Source organism: Aulonocara stuartgranti (genome assembly GCF_965226115.1).
Source record: "Aulonocara stuartgranti genome assembly, chromosome: 6".
Lineage (NCBI taxonomy): Eukaryota > Metazoa > Chordata > Actinopteri > Cichliformes > Cichlidae > Aulonocara > Aulonocara stuartgranti.
The window spans coordinates 26635332-26653876 of record NC_138944.1 but is presented as its reverse complement, the minus strand read 5'-3'; the positions used below and the strand labels follow the sequence as shown (position 1 = coordinate 26653876).

Here is an 18545-nt window from a genome sequence, read left to right as displayed (position 1 = left end):
CTTAAGCTTGGGCCAAATTTGGTCGCGTAACAAGACAATGATCCCAAGCACAGCAGAAAATCTACACGAAAAAGAAAAAGGATCAAGTTGCAATGGCTGAGTCAAAACCAAAGCCGGATTCTAGTGCTGTGGTGGGACCTTTAGAGAGCTGTGCATAAATGAAAGCCTGCAAAATTTAATGAACTGATGTTGTAAAGAAGACCACAAGAATGTGAGAGACTGATGAAGACAATAATTCTTGATACAAACGGTGTTCCTGGATTTTCGTTTTCACACATTGATTGCATTTCGGTTTATTTTTGTTAATGACACAATGACAGGGTGTAAAGCTGTGTTTTGCAGTTCATCTGAGGTATTATTTACTTAAGTTTAACACCTGCCAATGACCAGATTTTAAAAAGTTCTTTTGTGATCTGTAAAACCTTAGGACTGAAAGAGCATGTGCATTTCTTTCTACCATGACTAGGATATGACTGCTTCACAGACTTGACACTAAAACTCTTGGGTCTTTCCAAATTAAAAGAAAATGATATTGTTTGTGTCATCCTGTCTAAGAAAAAATCTTTCAAAAATAGGAATTTCTTTAGATTATATGAAAGGGTCTTGATAACACGTAGCCATCACATATATTTGCCTTGAACATCGACTAGTTTTTAACATATTTTTACTGTATCCACCAAATCAGAGTTAAGCTCTGCTTGGAAAGCACTCTGGATCTTTCAGATCCTCTATTTGTTTTCAGGCTTTATTTAATTCACTGCTGGCAGAAGACAAGATTCCCACCAAATTCTCTCCTGGCTTATTATTTATTTATTTATTTATTTATTTTTGTCTCCACTTCATTGAACTGTAACATATGACATTTTAGTGACTGCAGTTTTGAGGAATTTCTTCCGAGTTACAGGAAACCAGTTGTGATATAATGCAAGGAATATGAAACTATGTCATAAAGTTCATGACCAGGCTGAGATTTATCGCCAATAGCTGAAACATAAACCAGACCAATGTCTGATAAACCGTGACTGCTACAATGGCCTGTTGGTCTTGGATGATTTTGACTTTGTATATAGAGCTACACAGTTCTGGTAACTGTCTGCTGTTGAGTGTGATGGAGTGTAATCTTGGGTTATTGACACATTTGCTCACAGCCAAATTGTCAAAAAAAATACAGATTTAGGGAAGCAGTGCTTAGATGCATTTAGACAATTAAAGCCATGCTAAAGACAGACTAAAACGAGGACTGCACAACTATGCAAACTATGCCGCTAATGGTCAAACTTTTCAGTCCTCTGCCCTACCCTCTGAGAAAGTGAATTATAAGTATCACATTCCCACCATCCAAGCCGTTCCACATCCTCTCTCCTGACATTCGCAACCCTTAGGGCTTGAGTGCCAAGCAGGTCAGTGTGTTTCAAATCACTCCCAGACGCCTCTTTCTCACAGTTGCAGATGAGAAACAGGAGGGGAGGGGGGACCTTGACTTCTTAGAGCAACACAATAGCTGAGTAAACGTCCTTGTTTCCTACGATGGAAATTGATTTATTGGTATAAGCAGCAGCATTAACATGAGGTTAACACGTTAAATCAGCGACAACAAACATATACGAAATCCATTTTTCTACAGATTATTATGAATAGCTTTTGAGTAGTGGTAAAATAACACCGTACAGATATAAACTGATCTATACATAAGTGTGCAAAACACTCCAACTAAAGACGTGCTAGTATTTGCAGACACAGCACACACTCACACACACAATAGTGCACATTCAAAGTCACACAGGTTTACGGGTATCTCTCATAGATGTAGAACATCAGAAAGGTGCTATTCTGTCCTGTCTCCTTCAATTCAAATTCAATTTAATAAAACTTTATTGATCCTGAAGGTTGACCCCGAATGAAATTGGGTCCTTAGCATATCGCTGCCATCTTACTGGTGGCTCCATGACAGAAAAAAATATTATGTTGATATTCACATAATGGGGAGCCTACCAGCTGCAACACTTGTTTGTGACTTCTGTTGCATTGCATACTAACCCGTGAGTAAGACGGCAGAGAGTTTACAGCTTATTGCTCAGTCTTTGGGTCCTTCTAGATCAATGGTGTTCACACATCAAATAGAATAAGGCATTATAGTTGTTTTGTGGTGGGACACGGGTTCCACATACAGTACTTGATCATCATTTTGGGAAATGCTCCTCTTCACTCTTCTGGCATGGTTGAGTTGAAAAGAGATACAGTACAAAGCTTAAGCCATCAGTTTGTAAATGTAACGGATGTAAACACAGGAAGAAACTAGCAGCGATTCAGATTTCTGGGAATATGAATGGAATTTTGCAAACTAATCTCAGCTTTGGCACCAGTGATCGGCAGTGGGATCAGTGAGGTGATCAGCAGTGGGGGCTAGGATTTCTGTTTCTTGACACATGATTGGAAAATATACAAAAAGGCTTACACATGCAACAAGTGCTTTGGTTGTCCACTAGAGGCCCATTGTGAGTAAGCCCATAAAGCAATGGGCTCGTAGCCTCTAAGCTCTAGGTTAGGTTAGTTCATCTAAATAAAATAAATAAATCTAGGAAATAACTGCACACAGTTGAGAAACAGTCCTGATTTGAACAAGAATGTTCTTTACATAATTAGCTATTACATACAGGCTAACATGGCTAAACTTGATACATGATTCAGTTTATTTTTCAGTCGTTAGCTTCAGTAAAAATGCTTTTGAAAACATCTGAAGCCAGTGTAGCCACACCTCTTATTTTCTTTCGATACCACTTATAAAAGTAAAACAGACAGTATGATTTAACAAGAAGTCAAAATATGTTTTGGAGATATAGAGGTATTATTAGCTAGCTTAATGTTCTTTTCTGTGACCCCTTTGAGTTAGTCTTGTTCTACCAGTGAAGCATGTAAGTATACATGGATGTGTTATATAAATGGCAAAATGTGTTAAAATGGAGGTGGACCTTTGGTTTTGGACCAAGTCAGGCCCCCTGTTTTCCCTTGTTTCCTGTCTTTACGCTAAACTGAGCTAACTGTGTGCTGGCTGTAGCTTCACACAGTAACGGGCAAAAACAAGTACAGTGGCCCCTCGTTTATCGCGGGAGTTACGTTCTAAAAATAACCTGCAATAAGTTAAAACCGCAAAGTAGCTAACTTTATTTTTTACAATTATTATAGATGTTTTAAGGCTGTAAAACCCCTCACTACACACTTTATACACTTTTCTCAGACAGGCATGAACATTTTTACACTTTTTTCTGTTGTTTAAACACTCTCAAATTTCAAACCTTGTAGAAAAATAAGTGCAGTATTATAGAATGAAACAAAAGGCATCTGCAGCACACTGCTAGCGATAGAAGATTTATGTAAATTTGACAAGCTGAACGTATTCTGTATTGTGCAGGAGACACAGCACGAGATCAATTGACAATAGTCTACAGGACGCAGAACACAATGTGCTGTAAAAACAACAACCAACCAACCAAACAAACAAAAAGCACGCAAATTTGCCCAGACAAAAATCTGTGAAACAGCAAAAGGTGAACCGCGTTATCGCGAGCGACCACTGTAAACACATTTCCCAAAATGCGAACCCAACTCTAAATGTGGAGTGTCTATCATCTCACAAAACATTCTTTACCTATGTCATTATAAAGGTAAGATAGGCTGAGTAAAAATATTGTTACTGCAGTCTAACACTTTATAAAATTGGTCATTACATGAGTATATATTTGCATTGGGTTATAAAGCAGAGATGTCAAGAAAACTGTTGTATTTGTATGTTGAAATTCACAGTGTTGTAGGAATCTGTTTTTTTCAATGGTCACACTTGTGGTTACTCTTTAATCTACCGCATGTTAGTCATTTGTATGACGTGTGTTAAAATACATTGTTGCACATTAACTGTTTGCTCTAAAACCTGCAACCCTATGTTTCCTGATGTGTCAGCTGCTTTAACAGAGGACCTGACTTTTTGTGAAGTCTACTGTGCAGTATTCTCACTAGAAACTAGGAAAAAAAATTGTGTTTTTGTCAGTGATTTTGTTCAGATACGTCCAGAGTGCACCCCTTTCTTGATAACTCAAAAAAAGCAGTGGGACTTAAACATCAGGCGAATAAACTTTAAAGTCATCCTCTAGTTTATACCACGTAGTAGCTCAGGGAATAATAAGTATGAGCCAAATATACTGTACAACAACTGTCACTAGCATGCTTTCCTGTTTTTCATTATCAGTAAGTAGCAAACTCCAGGGGACTCATCACTCGTCATCCCCTCTGACGGAGAACAGTCAGCTTTTTCCTTCCTGCAGCATCCTTCCCAGTGGTGCTGCCCTTTACAGGAATAGCACACTTGGCTCCTGATAGAGAGCAATTTATAGTGAGGCTCAGCTGCTTCCCTTTAAAAGTTCTCCTCCTCCTGCTTTCCTCCTCCTTCTTCTTACAAGCTAGAGTCACTGTCCGTGGGTGTGGGAACAGAAGGAGTTTGTTGGAGGAAGTTTAGTCTGCTGAGAGACTCAGGAAACACCAGCGTATTGAAGTTCCCCAATCCATTTTCATCCCTTTTATTCCAGTTCCTAATGCATGCCTGCCATATTCATGTTTTGCTTCTGCAGTCCTCACGTAGATTATTGTCTGAATGTGTACATTTTTTTGATTTATGTATTATAATATGAGTATTTGTCACATTTTAAGTGCTTGATGGGGATACAGAAAAGCTTCAAAGACACTCCTCAGCCGGGAACTCAGTTGCTGTACTTTCTGGTACCGCGGTCAGTGTGGAAGTTGTTGGGCTCTGGACTTTTACACTGAATACTGGTGCCATTCATGGGTCCGGTGCTGTTCAGCTGATTGTCGGAGTAACACCAGCAGCACAAACACGACTTGGAGAACATGTGAAGAGAGGAAAGGGAACATTTAAACATGGCAGCGTTTGCAGACAGGATTTTTCACTTGTGTAGATCACATTTCTCGTTTGCTCCTGCAACTCCTTTCACATGCAAGCTTGAAACATGGTTAATCTCAGTCTCTGTCCCTTCGTGACCTCGGCCAGTAAAATTAGTACATAAATCATCAGGCTGCTTTTACATTTTGGTTACCAAAAGTCATCACAAGCTAAGCGTTGTTTGCTCTCCCAGCCTGACCAAAAACATTAGAAGAAGTGTGGGTGTGTGGAATTAAAAAAAGAGTGATTTTGCATGCATGCCACATGTGTATATATCCATGCCTACTATACCTTGAAGCAATTTTTGAACTTCTTGCTGACAAAGTAGAGGATAATGGGATTTATGCAGGAGTTGATTGTTGCAAGGTTGATGCCAAAGTAGTCCAGGATCAACAGGAAACTGAAAACAGAGAACAGGAGAAATATTGAAGGAATAATTTTCAAACATTTTTGGAAGCCCAGCTTCCAAAGAAGCTAGTGACACCCTGAGTTAAATTGGCCCGTGCGCTCCCATACTCTTCTTCCCAGTAGATTTTTGAGGACCTTGTTTGTCAGAAGTCTATTCTTCTAGAAACTCACTTGAGCAGCTCACATCGCATTTTCTCTGTCTGGTTGTAAATCATCTTCTTAAGAATCCTGCTGAGGTGCAGTGGGAACCAGCAGAGGGCAAAGATGAGGACGAGGGAAAAGACAGCTTTGGCCACCTCTCTCCTCTGCAGAGGGAAACAACAGATTACTGTGTAGTCTGAAGATGATGTTTAGGTAATGAAATGTCAAATGTTAAAGCAATGGAATAAACACTGGGATTATATTTAGAGAGAAAAGGCGATTTAGAAATGTTGTTGAACCTGTTTGAGGTGCTCACTGAGAGCGATCCGGAGGCTGCCATTCCTGCGGTTGAGCATCTCGCAGGTCATGAGAGTGTAGAAGATAGCTGTGCAAATCAGTGGTACGCAAAAGTAGAAGCCAAACAGCCACCAGTCCTTTGCATCTCTGTAGAACTAGAGCGCGACAAACACAGTGACGCAGTTAGTTATGAAAAACTGCAATAAATTCATGTTTTACTGTGACCTGGGAGTTTGAGACTAGGGAGTTGAAGGTTTATGACCTACTGGGACTCCAGACCGCTGAGCTCCACACATTTCCCATACATACATATTTATTAATGCCCCTTAAGCTTATCCTTGCACATACAATAATGTGAAAAAGTACTTTTTCACATGATTACATACAGTCCTGTGAAAACACCCCCACGATTCAATAGCCTGTTGAACTACTGTTAGCAGCAATAACTTGAGGTAATGATTTTCTGGAAGACTATCAGTCTCTCACATCGTTGGAGGAATTTTGGCTCACTCTTCTTTACAATGTTGCTTCAGTTCATTGAGGTCTGTGCGAATTTGTTGATGCACAGTTCTCTTAAAATCCCACCGCAGCATTTATTTTTACTGCTTTTTCTGGTATGTTTGGGATCATTGTCCTGTTGTATGACTGAATTTTCCGACAGATGGCTTGACATTTGACTCTAGAATACTTTGGCATACAGAGGAGTTCAGTGCTGACCTCAATGACTGCCAGGTGCCCAGATCCTGGGGTTTCAAAAAAAGCCCAAGTCCTCACCACTCCACCATTGTGCTGACAACTGGTATGAGGTGTTTGTGCTGATATCACGTGTTTGGTTTTTGCCAAACATGGCATTGTCAAACATGGTCAAACTTTCCACTTTGGTCTCGTTTGATCAAAGGACATTGTTCCAGATGTCCTGTGGTTAGTTCAGATGCAACTTTGCAAACCTAAACTGTGCTGCAGTGTTCTTTTTAGAGAGAAGAGACTTTCTCCTTTCTCCACTTCCTTTCTCTTTCCAAACAAGCCATCCTTGTCCAGTCTTTTCCCAATCGTACTGTCGTGAACTTTAACATTTAACATGCTAACGGAGGCCTGTAGCTCCTGGGGTTTTGGCAGCCTCTCTGAGCCTTGCATGATCTGACCTTTGGGTGAATTTGCTGGCATGTCCACTCCTGGGAACACTGGAAACTGTCTTAAATGTTTTCCACTTCTAAATAATCTTTCTCTCTGGTGAATGAAGGACTTGAGATTCTTTGAGAAATAGCCTTCCCAGAGTAATGAGCAGCAACAATTTGCCTCTCTGACACTGTGTACTCCTTGGCATGGCGTTAAAACACACCTGAATGCTCCAGACCAGCAAACTGCTGAAATTTCTGCTTTTATAGAGGTGCTCACATTTGCTGAGGATCAGTTAATCAAGTCTCCTCTTAATTCCTATGGAAGACTTTTTTTTAACCCTTTAAAACCAAGTGTATCAGATTTGATACATGTGTTTTTGTGAGTTTTTGAGACTTCTACATCATCAGCGTGACTTTTTTTTTTTACCCTCAAAAAATCATATAAATTGCATGACAAATTTTGACTAAATTGCAAAAATATTGTACATAAGCACAATTTAGCAAATGTGATACAAATTCAACCTCATATATGCAGATTCAAGTTTTTGTCTAAAGGTTTGACAAACACTCCATTATCAAAAAATGAAAGATTTCTGGTGGTTATTTCATGGTTCAGGTTTTAAAGGGTTTAGGACTTTATGCAGTTTCTGCACTATAATCTATAGTTCCATTTCATCAGCTATTCACATGGCCCTAACATTAATAAAAATCCTAAATAAGATGTCATATGTGGTGTTGGGCTATGGAAGTAAACTGAAAATCATTAAACTGGACTTCATGCTATAGTAGAATCTATGCTTTTGTAACCGAAGCAGTTCTCCTCACACCACTACCAGCCTCCCCCTGTACTCCAGTGTTAATGAAGTCCATGTGAATGCTGCTCTGTACACAGACTGTGTAGCAAGTCTGAAATCAAGCCGTTCTAATTACACTGTGTATAATAAGAGCCTCTGGTTTTCTGTGGTTCTAAAAAATATGCTAAATATGCACTGTTTCAAAACCCTACAAACCAGACCAAACCTTATTACACCAAGTTTTTCTGGACTCTTCGTAGAACCACTTCAGGTTTTGGTATCTTGTGCTTTATGGACAAAATAGAATTAGGTGTCTTTCAAAAATATCCTATTTCATTGCTATTAAACAATGGCACAGACTTTAGCACTGTATTGATATCTGGGAGAGATTACCTCAAGGGTATGCACATGTGGCCTGAGCCTGAGGCCCCAGGTCTGTGTAATTGCACTTGGCCTGCAATCAATTACGTGGTCCAAAATTGTGAAACAGGGCATAATCACTAAGAAAGACTAAGCCGGCCAGGTCTATTCCTTTAATATTCACTGGAGCGGATTCATGGCTGTATTCTAGTTTTCTTAAGGTCTAAACATGCTTTACTGGGGCACCGATGCTTTAAAAACATGCGCCCATATATAATGAAAATAGCACACCAGTGCACCAGCTGTCCATTAGAACCACTTACCGACTCCAAACGAACAATACGATGCTTTTAAGATGATGGCAGTGATCACGATGGAACTATTATGCTGATCTTACACTCTGAGTAGTTCTCCCACGTGTGTGTGTCCCATGTCAGCAGTCATGTCAGCAGATCATTTTGTCTCTACATTACAGAATTCAACAATTCTTTTGCACATCCTGGCTTTAGCGCAGTCTAAAAAGTTGGGCACAAAATGCAATTTCTTTAAAGGGATGGCAAAGTGGTAACAGCGCACCTCCATGAAGGCACTCCGGGGTCTAAGCATGCAAGTGCGCATGGTTTTGTTGGCATAGTCGAAGGTGATTATATCGAAACCGACGGCCTCCGGCACTGCCAGGATGAGTGAAAGCACCCAGATGGACACGATCTCAATGACGGTGATCAGAGGGATGCCCACGCCCTGCACTCTGCTCCACGATGCCACAGCCCGGTATCTGTGACACAGCGGGACACAAAGTTATCACCTGGCATATGGCTATTTATGCCATAACTGTTACACACAATGAGCAGCTTAGATTAAAGCACCGGCTGATTTTAAGTTACTGCAGTAATGACTGTAATTACTGCAGTTATCCTTACAGCACCCTAGGATACAAATAATGTAAGACGAATATAAAGTGTCAGTTTAATGTTTAAAACAGGTCAGCAAGAGTTCAGCTGTGCGATAGAAATGTAATATTAAAGTAAAGTCATCACTTTCTTCATCTCTCCTGATTGACAAAGCTAACAAGAGCTTCCTTATGCATGGCAGCACACCAAGCACAACAAACTGCTCAGTCAGCAAACACTATCAAAATGTTAAGAATTCATGAGCAGAGATGATCAATTGTTTATTTTAAATATCTAATATTTATATTTTTGTGAAGCCTCCAAACAGACTGGCCCATGTTGGCAGAGGGGTCTGTGTGTTGGCTTGTGTTTCCCGTGCACTGAATACTTGTTTGCTTGTTTGTTTCATTAATGGAAACCACTTGTCGAAATGTTTTAGTAAAATCGGGCATCAAGATTTTATAGCAAAAACAATATATTTTTCATGACACATTTGAATTTCTCTGTTGAACAACATGGTGGCATTTATATTTTACTAAGTGGTAATGTATCCACCTTTTCCTCTTCCTCCAACATTGAAAAGATACAAAAGGGACTCGAGCACTTTCATAATACACACACACACACACACACACACACACACACACACACACACACACACACACACACACACACACACACACACACAGAGATGAAGATATGCTACACATTTCCTGGAAACAAATGGAGAGCATCTGCACTTGAACTACAACGGTACAGAGCTGCAGCCTGGCTTTTCTCATAACAGAGGTCATTAATATTGTCTTCTTATAGCTGAGCCCCGGTGCTCCAGGCGAGCCTCTTATCTATAAAGTTGAGTGTAGTAGATCATATGAGATGACCGTGAGCTTCAGCACTTCATGATCATCAATTATTCATTAAGGAAATTCTATTAAGGTGCTATTAAAAAAAAGAACCTGTCAATATGCTTGCAATCAACATACTGCAGACTAATGTTAACATCAGAAGTGTGCAGCTTATATATAATATACAACTCCATAAAAGAAGTAAAGAGTCTCTTTTTTGAGGGGGTTGCAGTGAAGCAATAGAAAAGAAAGTAAAGGGATGACTCTTGAGTGATTATGCACAATCAGTACTGACGTAGTGTAGCAAGTTTCCTGGAGCAGATGATCTTAGCATTCCTGCCATTACCCTGAAATCCAATCGAAATGTTCATACATTTTGCTGAAATTAATTCCAGCATCTCCTGTTTATGTTAGAAAAAAATATTTGCGAGCAACTAATCTAAAGCAATGTTCTCTTGTGCCGAGCACAATATGGATTAATTGGCACGGCTGGTCGGCCAAATCGAATTTGTTTAATTTTCTTTCCAGTTGTTTGGCTGCTGTTTTCAGCTTCTGCCTTTTCCATCTAAGAAAAGCGTACGGGGATGATCGTGCATGTTTATGCGCAGAGACCTGGCTGGGTGAAAGAATGTAAGCTCTGTGGGAAGCTGCTGCTTTTAATAATGGGGAAAAAGCAAAAACTGGTTCACTAGTTAATAAAACTGAAGTTCACACTTAAGCAAATACACGTACAGATGTCAGATGTACAGCGCGAGCTTTTTAAATGCCAGATCCTCATATAAGAGCTCTCTACTATGTGACTGAGCAGTGTGGCAATGTGGCAGCACTGACCTGTCGACGCTGAGGGCGCACAGGTTGAGCACTGTGATGCCCACAGATGCTTTCTGCAGGAAGGGAACAAACTTACAAAGGCACAGGCCCACAATGCTGTCATCGAATGGGAAGCGTGATGCCAGGAGCTGGAAAATATAGAAAAAAAGGAAAGGATTTAAATCCGATTTAATACGTATTCTTTACGCACATCAGCAAAACTCACACTTCCCTGATGTATCATTAAAAAGTAAATAATTTTCTTTGTCTTCACGTGCGTTTTACAAGCCTGCTGTTACTGTTGTTTTCCTGACTCAAATGGGTCCTTTTGCATATATAAGACCTTCCTAGTGGATTTTACTTTGAAGTCCGTCAGTGTCATCTTAACATCACTGTCAGTCTGCAGGGACCACTTCCAATATTGGAGAAATCTCAATATTGGCTTTCTACTTTTATCACTAGTGTCTAACAGTTGTTTTCTACTACTTCTTCCTTTTGTAAAATTAGTCAGGGTCACGTAAGCACTTGGACACTGAAGCGTTTTTCAGCAGCACAAAAGTTTTACAAAGCAAAACAAAAGACAGTGTTTCTGGAAACAATGTCTTTGCCCCGAGGAAGACAACAGGAGGTTTCAACATTGTAGATGTGGCTCTTTCTTTGTTTATGCATAAACTGCTCCCCCATGCAGAAGGATTGTTGTTTCCTCTTTGCACATGTGTTGCTCAGACTACAAAGTCACTCTGCCCTCAAAGTCCCAAGATAATTTTAACCAGGTGCTTTTTTTTCTTGGTTAAACCACATCCTATAATGAGCTCAAAGGATCAGGTTGACTGATCACTTCATTTTGCCATCATTCTTTATTATTGCAAAAAAACCATGACAGTGTTTACTGAAAGAAATCAAACGAAGGCAGGGGGCCTGTAATGATTTAACATAGTCATTCACATTCTGAAGAGGTCCCAGCGTAAACAAAAGGGTCGAGTCAAACCAAACTGAAACGAGCTGCAGTTGTGCTCTCGTGACAGTGTCTTTTAAAGATGCTGATAATCATTAAAAGACTGTTTAACATGTTTAACAGTTGCTTATTTGGGTAAAACTAATAATAATAATTATAATGCTCATAAGGACGAGAATAAAACCAGTCGATTTCAAACATGACCGACCGATAAGCTCTCATGCTCCTATTTCACCTCACTTTTATTTGGATGATAAAGTACAATAAGTACAAAAGTTATTTATCACTTGTGGAGCAGTGAGATTTGAGAACAAAACAAAAAAAACCCAAATTCCAGATAAGGGTTCATGACTAATGTCTCAGGTCAGCGCAAGGCCAGTGATGTGTGTGACTACAGCCTGATTCTTATGTTTAGTTATGTCAGCCATACCACTGCTTGTCTCATCGCCACACGAACACGATAACAACCTGACTGATTAGGCTTTGCCATCTATTTGTACACTCACTCAGGCCCTTTCCCACTCACCCCCCTCTCTCCTCTTCTCCAGTCTGCCTGTAATATTCCACTTTATCTGTGCATATCGCCTTTGCTGTCCCTGCATTTCATCATATTCACAACGAGACATGTCACTCAGCAGCCTTGACATGAAAATAAGAGTTTAGAGTAAGCAAAAAAAAAACTGTACCTTGTACACATTGATGGGTATATCAATGACAATGTAGATAAGGTCGCCCAGGGCCAGGCTGGCAATGAGGGCGTTGGGTCCATTCCTCATGCATTTGTGCTGGTATATAATCCTCAGCAGGGTGGCGTTGCCTACTATCCCGACTACAAAGACTATAATGGAAATGATTGTGTTGATGTACTTAAAATGCGCGTTGATTGAGGTATTTACAGTGCAATTAGGTGGTTTCTTTACTGCAGTTGCGTTGCCAGAGCCAGATACCACCGCTTGTGTCCGCTGGTGGATGCCGGACCCCGTGCTTGGGCTGACAGTGCTGTAGAGACCAGACTGGAGGGTGGAGTGGACGAGAAAGCTGGAGAGAGGGTCCTGGTCCGCTTCAGCTCTGTTTATCTGGCAGATTCCTCTGGCTGCCATACAGGCCATTAGCAAAAACATATGTCCAGCTGGAGAGCCCATTATGGGACGCATTGAGCGCTTTGATATCACTGACAGAAAGATGGTCCCAATGTATCACTGGTAAGAAGAGAAAACAAACAAAAGCAAGAAAGACGTGGTTATTTTTTCAGAAAGCTCACAGTAAATCTGAAAAGACGGGAGTGTAATGTTAGAAGTCAGAGATGACGAGAATGTTTGATGGCCTTAATGTCCCTTTCAAAAGCTATGAGGAAGTTCAGCAACATCTTTATGACTTCTAAAAGGTTTTGCCAAGGGGGCACAGATGGATGATGCCAGGAGTAGTTACAGTGAGGATGAGGCATCAACAGAACACGTCGGGGATCTGTTTTGCTCTCAGTCAGTCCTGGATGAAGCAGCACTTGGTTGTATCGATAATGTTGCAGCTGGACGTTGGGGTTTTATGTCAGCTTGTGCTGTTTTGACAACAAGCCCTTCATGTGAGTTTGATTTCCTATGTTCTTTATTCTCCATCTGTTTCTAATTTCAAAAAGTTTAGACTTGTGGTACTGAGCTTTTTATAGACACGTGGGATTGACTTCTAGTTAGCTGAGTAATGCAAGAGCCCAGGTTAAAATAAAAACCAGATGAAGACCCAAACCCACAGAACTAAGAGGTAGTAGTAGTAGTTTATAACTTGAATCCCTCTTCTTATTAAAAGGAAAAAAAACAACCCTACAACAACAACAACAACAAACTTTCTGGACAAAATCAGAGTAAGAGAGAAAGTTTTAAACTATCACATCCACAGTGAAGCCCTTTTCATCATGTCACAGTACCGGCAACTCTTATAGCCCAGAGTTCTTCCTGTTCAAAGTCCCAGCTGTCACCAAGTACACAAAGAACTATTTAGCAGCCAGCCCTTCAAGTAGCATCACAGTTTAGCATCAGCATGACACTGCTGGGATCTGTGACAGCACGCAAACTGATCTATCCATAAATAATAAATACATTTGGTTTTCACCTACCGCTTCTAAAATGTCTGCCTGGCCCCCTTGGAAAGCGTCAGGCAAACTTTCAGCTGAAGCCCCCAGACATCTGTATCACATCACATGAGTAATTAACGCACTATCAAAGCCGCAGCGTATCCCACTTGGTTTGAGCAATGCACCCGTCTGCTCTGAGGTGCCTTCGCATTATGGCTCAGAGTTTCCTGTGGAGAGTTTGCAGTACGTCTGAGTGTGTGCGTGCTCAGTCGTGTGAGTCTGAGGTTTTGTGTACTTCTACATGTGTATGTGTGTGGGTGTGTGTGTGTGCGTGTCAGAGCACCAGTGAGACACTTTGACTGGGTGGGATAGTAAATCTCCACCTCCCTTTGGTAACAGACTGGGCCCCCTTTGGAAACATCACCCTCCTCTCTTCTCTCTCCTCTCTCTCAGAGGCACCGCCTGCTGACAGTCATCTCCATGGCGCAGCAGCACCCACACACACACACACACACACACACACACACACACACACACACACACACACACACACACACACACAAGGGCAGGGGCATCTGGGAGCCCAACGCCCCTCCAATCTGCCCCTTTCCTTAAATCCCTCCCACCTCCACTTTCAATCCCCTCTGACTCGCAATATGTCTTGTATACATTACATACAACTGTTTCCTCACACAAAAGGCAGCAGAGATTAGACTGGAAGGAGGAAGGCAAGAGGAAGTCAGTGTCCATGTTGTGATGTTGTGTTTGTTTCATCTAAGTGGGAAACGGAGACGGGAAGTGGGAGCTAACCATCAGCCAGCCTTTACATCAACATACTACGAGCTGTGTGGGTGGCCGAGCCACATCACACTTTCTTAACTTTCGATTTATTTAAGGTGTGAAAGATATATAATATCTGTTGAATAAGTTATAAGTTAGGGGAAAAGCATTAAACAGGCGTTCTGCTCCATTACCAGACTTCTAAATGAACAAATATTAAATCAACTGGAAATTTCTTTCACCTTTTTAAGGGGAAAAAACCCCAAAACAGAGGAAAAATAAACAAAATTCCCAAACTGAGTGCTATCTGAGATAACCAGACGCCTGAGATGGGAGAAGAAGCCATTTCGATGTCAAGCGAGAAGAGTGCTTGTGCATCAGTGTCCATTATGGATTTCAAAATAGTTTATGATGTGAGCTGAGAGCAGGAAGAAGGCTATTGAAGTCACCGCAATCTCTGTTTTGCAATACCAAAAAAGCTGACGCAGCAACTGCACAAAGAGGAAAACACCACTCAGTTGTATGCCATTCCTGATACAGAACCAGCTGCATATAAGCTAAAAATGAAAAACTGTCTTCTCAATAGATTAAATGGCAAAAAGGCGACAAGAAGTTGTGTTTTATGTTGATTCTGAGCATTTGTGGACTTTCCAAAGTTTTCTTTTGCATAGAAATAAGCCAAAAAATGCACTTTACGTCAAAGGTATTTTATTTATTGGGCACTATTGGAAAATTTAAACTGTATCTACGTTACAGCGACACATATACAGTGGGGCAAAAAAGTATTTAGTCAGCCACCGACTGTGCAAGTTCCCCCACCTAAAATGATGACAGAGGTCAGTAATTTGCACCAGAGGTACACTTCAACTGTGAGAGACAGAATGTGAAAAAAAAAAAAATCCATGAATCCACATGGTAGGATTTGTAAAGAATTTATTCGTAAATCAGGGTGGAAAATAAGTATTTGGTCAATAACAAAAATACAACTCAATACTTTGTAACATAACCTTTGTTGGCAATAACAGAGGTCAAACGTTTACTATAGGTCTTTACCAGGTTTGCACACACAGTAGCTGGTATTTTGGCCCATTCCTCCATGCAGATCTTCTCGAGAGCAGTGATGTTTTGGGGCTGTCGCCAGTCAACACTGACTTTCAACTCCCGCCACAGATTTTCTATGGGGTTGAGGTCTGGAGACTGGCTAGGCCACTCCAGGACTTTCAAATGCTTCTTACGGAGCCACTCCTTTGTTGCTCGGGCGGTGTGTTTTGGATCATTGTCATGTTGGAAGACCCAGCCTCGTTTCATCTTCAAAGTTCTCACTGATGGAAGGAGGTTTTGGCTCAAAATCTCACGATACATGGCCCCATTCATTCTGTCCTTAACACGGATCAGTCGTCCTGTCCCCTTGGCAGAAAAACAGCCCCATAGCATGATGTTTCCACCCCCATGCTTCACAGTAGGTATGGTGTTCTTGGGATGCAACTCAGTATTCTTCTTCCTCCAAACACGACGAGTTGAGTTTATACCAAAAAGTTCTACTTTGGTTTCATCTGACCACATGACATTCTCCCAATCCTCTGCTGTATCATCCATGTGCTCTCTGGCAAACTTCAGACGGGCCTGGACATGCACTGGCTTCAGCAGCGGAACACGTCTGGCACTGCGGGATTTGATTCCCTGCCGTTGTAGTGTGTTACTGATGGTGACCTTTGTTACTTTGGTCCCAGCTCTCTGCAGGTCATTCACCAGGTCCCCCCGTGTGGTTCTGGGATCTTTGCTCACCGTTCTCATGATCATTTTGACCCCACGGGGTGAGATCTTGCGTGGAGCCCCAGATCGAGGGAGATTATCAGTGGTCTTGTATGTCTTCCATTTTCTGATGATTGCTCCCACAGTTGATTTTTTTCACACCAAGCTGCTTGCCTATTGTAGATTCACTCTTCCCAGTCTGGTGCAGGTCTACAATATTTTTCCTGGTGTCCTTCGAAAGCTCTTTGGTCTTGGCCATGGCGGAGTTTGGAGTCTGACTGTTTGAGGCTGTGGACAGGTGTCTTTTATACAGATGATGAGTTCAAACAGGTGCCATTCATACAGGTAACGAGTGGGGGACAGAAAAGCTTCTAACAGAAGACATTACAGGTCTGTGAGAGCCAGAGATTTTCCTTGTTTGAGGTGACCAAATACTTATTTTCCACCCTGATTTACGAATAAATTCTTTACAAATCCTACCATGTGAATTCATGGATTTTTTTTTTCACATTCTGTCTCTCACAGTTGAAGTGTACCTCTGGTGCAAATTACTGACCTCTGTCATCATTTTAGGTGGGGGAACTTGCACAATCGGTGGCTGACTAAATACTTTTTTGCCCCACTGTATACGCAACTGTTAAGAAGCAGTAGAGAATAATTTTGCTGTAGAAATCATACATTTATTGTTGATCATGCACACACTATATGACGAAAGAGAAATCCGGATGAAACGTACACATACATGCACACATGGTATATGCAAGCACTCACTGACTGGCTGTGGCCCCGAGACCTTCGGTGTCAAAGGGCGCTGAGTGAACATCCACTAAGTCTCTATTGTTTAAATATGTTTTCTCCTGAGAATTTTAATTTCTCGTGTGAGGCTCCATGCCATAGGTTTGTACAAAGGCTTCCTTCTACCTCCGGTCATCCAAACTAATTGATGAATGACTTCTTTGCAAAAGTGATTAATCACTAATGTGTTATAGTTATGGGTTCACTAAAGGTTTTTTATTATTATGAGAAAGCACGTCACAAAATATTTTCTTGTTTGCATCATGTCACTATAAAATATTTGTCCTGATAACCTTAACTAATAAAAAAATATTCTATTTTCCAAGATGAGGTCAAATTTTTATATTATTGCTACCAAATACAAGTTAATTACAAATTAAAACTATGTGTTAAAATCATATATAGTTTAACAATAATATATATATTTTTTGTGAATAAAACTTTTATGCTTCCTCAGATAAAGTATAATTTCAGCACATATGGTTGATTTTCAGGTACTTTTCCTACAGTCAAATGTGACTTAATTGGGTAATGCCAATATTTACAGCCATCTGAAATTAAAGGGATCGTGTTTTCTTTAATTGTAGTCATGAATATATCATGGCTTCTGAATTAGTTATGGTCAGCAGTGGCGAATATTTAATTTATTGGAACGTGATTTGCTGACGGCATCTGATTTCGTACCCCTATTTTTTCCCCTTCCAAAGTCCCCTGATTGTTGGCAGCTTCTATGACATTTTAACTTTTTTTTTTTGGAGGGGGGTGGGGGGGTAGAGTCTTTGTTAGTAAATCCATTAATATATAAATGATGAAACCTTTACCTGCTCCCAGTTGCTTTGGCTTTCATGTTGTTGTTGTGTTGTTGTTTGGATCGTAATCAGGTATTAATGCCATTCTGTCTGAACTCAAAGATGGCAGGCTGCCTGGTAATTCATATGCTTGTTCTCTGATGGCATCTGTCGAAGTGTGCTCTCTGCATATTGGTACATACCCTATGGGAAATTTCAATCCAGCCCCAGACTGAGTGGGATGTAAGCAATTTCTTAACTGGGACACTTGCGTGAAAACAGAAAGAACAGAGAGAGAGAGAGAGAGGGAGCGAGAGAGATACTGGGAGAGAGGGACCGAAGCAGTGAGGGAGGGAGAGAATAGGTTTGAGGCCAATCCTACAGTGACAAGCAGCGACAGAGTGAAGAGGGCTCAGTATACTGCCTGGCTTTATTAATTTGGGCCATATGGCTCAGGCAAACAAAAAGTTACAGCACAAGAGCAAAAGAAATTTTGACTCTGGATGGAAGAAATTTTCATTGTAGTCTGATTAGTGCCAGCACTTGACTTCATCTGAAATTTATCAATATAATATTAACAGACTATTTTAATTAGAAGGAGGGAAGCTTTGTCAAAGCGGCGATGATGATGACGGCTGATGAAAAGAGCCTGTAGAAAAAATCTGTTCGTGAGAACTCGTCTGTTTTAAAGTTCATGAAACTTTCTACACTGTGGCCTTGAGGCAGTGGCAGTATGTTGTTTTTGTGCAACTTTGGCTATGCTAAATCTGCAGGAAAAACAAATTGTTGGGGTCTGGGA

General features: G+C 40.8%; 1 protein-coding gene across 1 annotated transcript; it reads right to left on the bottom strand.

Annotated features, from left to right (window-relative positions):
* Positions 1-1515: 1515 nt before the first annotated feature.
* Positions 1516-14019, bottom strand: ednraa (endothelin receptor type Aa). Its single transcript, XM_082538003.1, has 8 exons — positions 13674-14019; positions 12253-12765; positions 10633-10760; positions 8643-8841; positions 5797-5949; positions 5528-5661; positions 5240-5348; positions 1516-4886 (listed from the first exon to the last, which is right to left on the bottom strand). The coding sequence occupies exons 2-8, from the start codon at positions 12718-12720 to the stop codon at positions 4749-4751; spliced, it is 1329 nt and encodes a 442-aa protein (XP_082394129.1). The 5' UTR covers positions 12721-12765; positions 13674-14019; the 3' UTR covers positions 1516-4748.
* Between the last annotated feature and the right edge of the window lie 4526 nt (positions 14020-18545).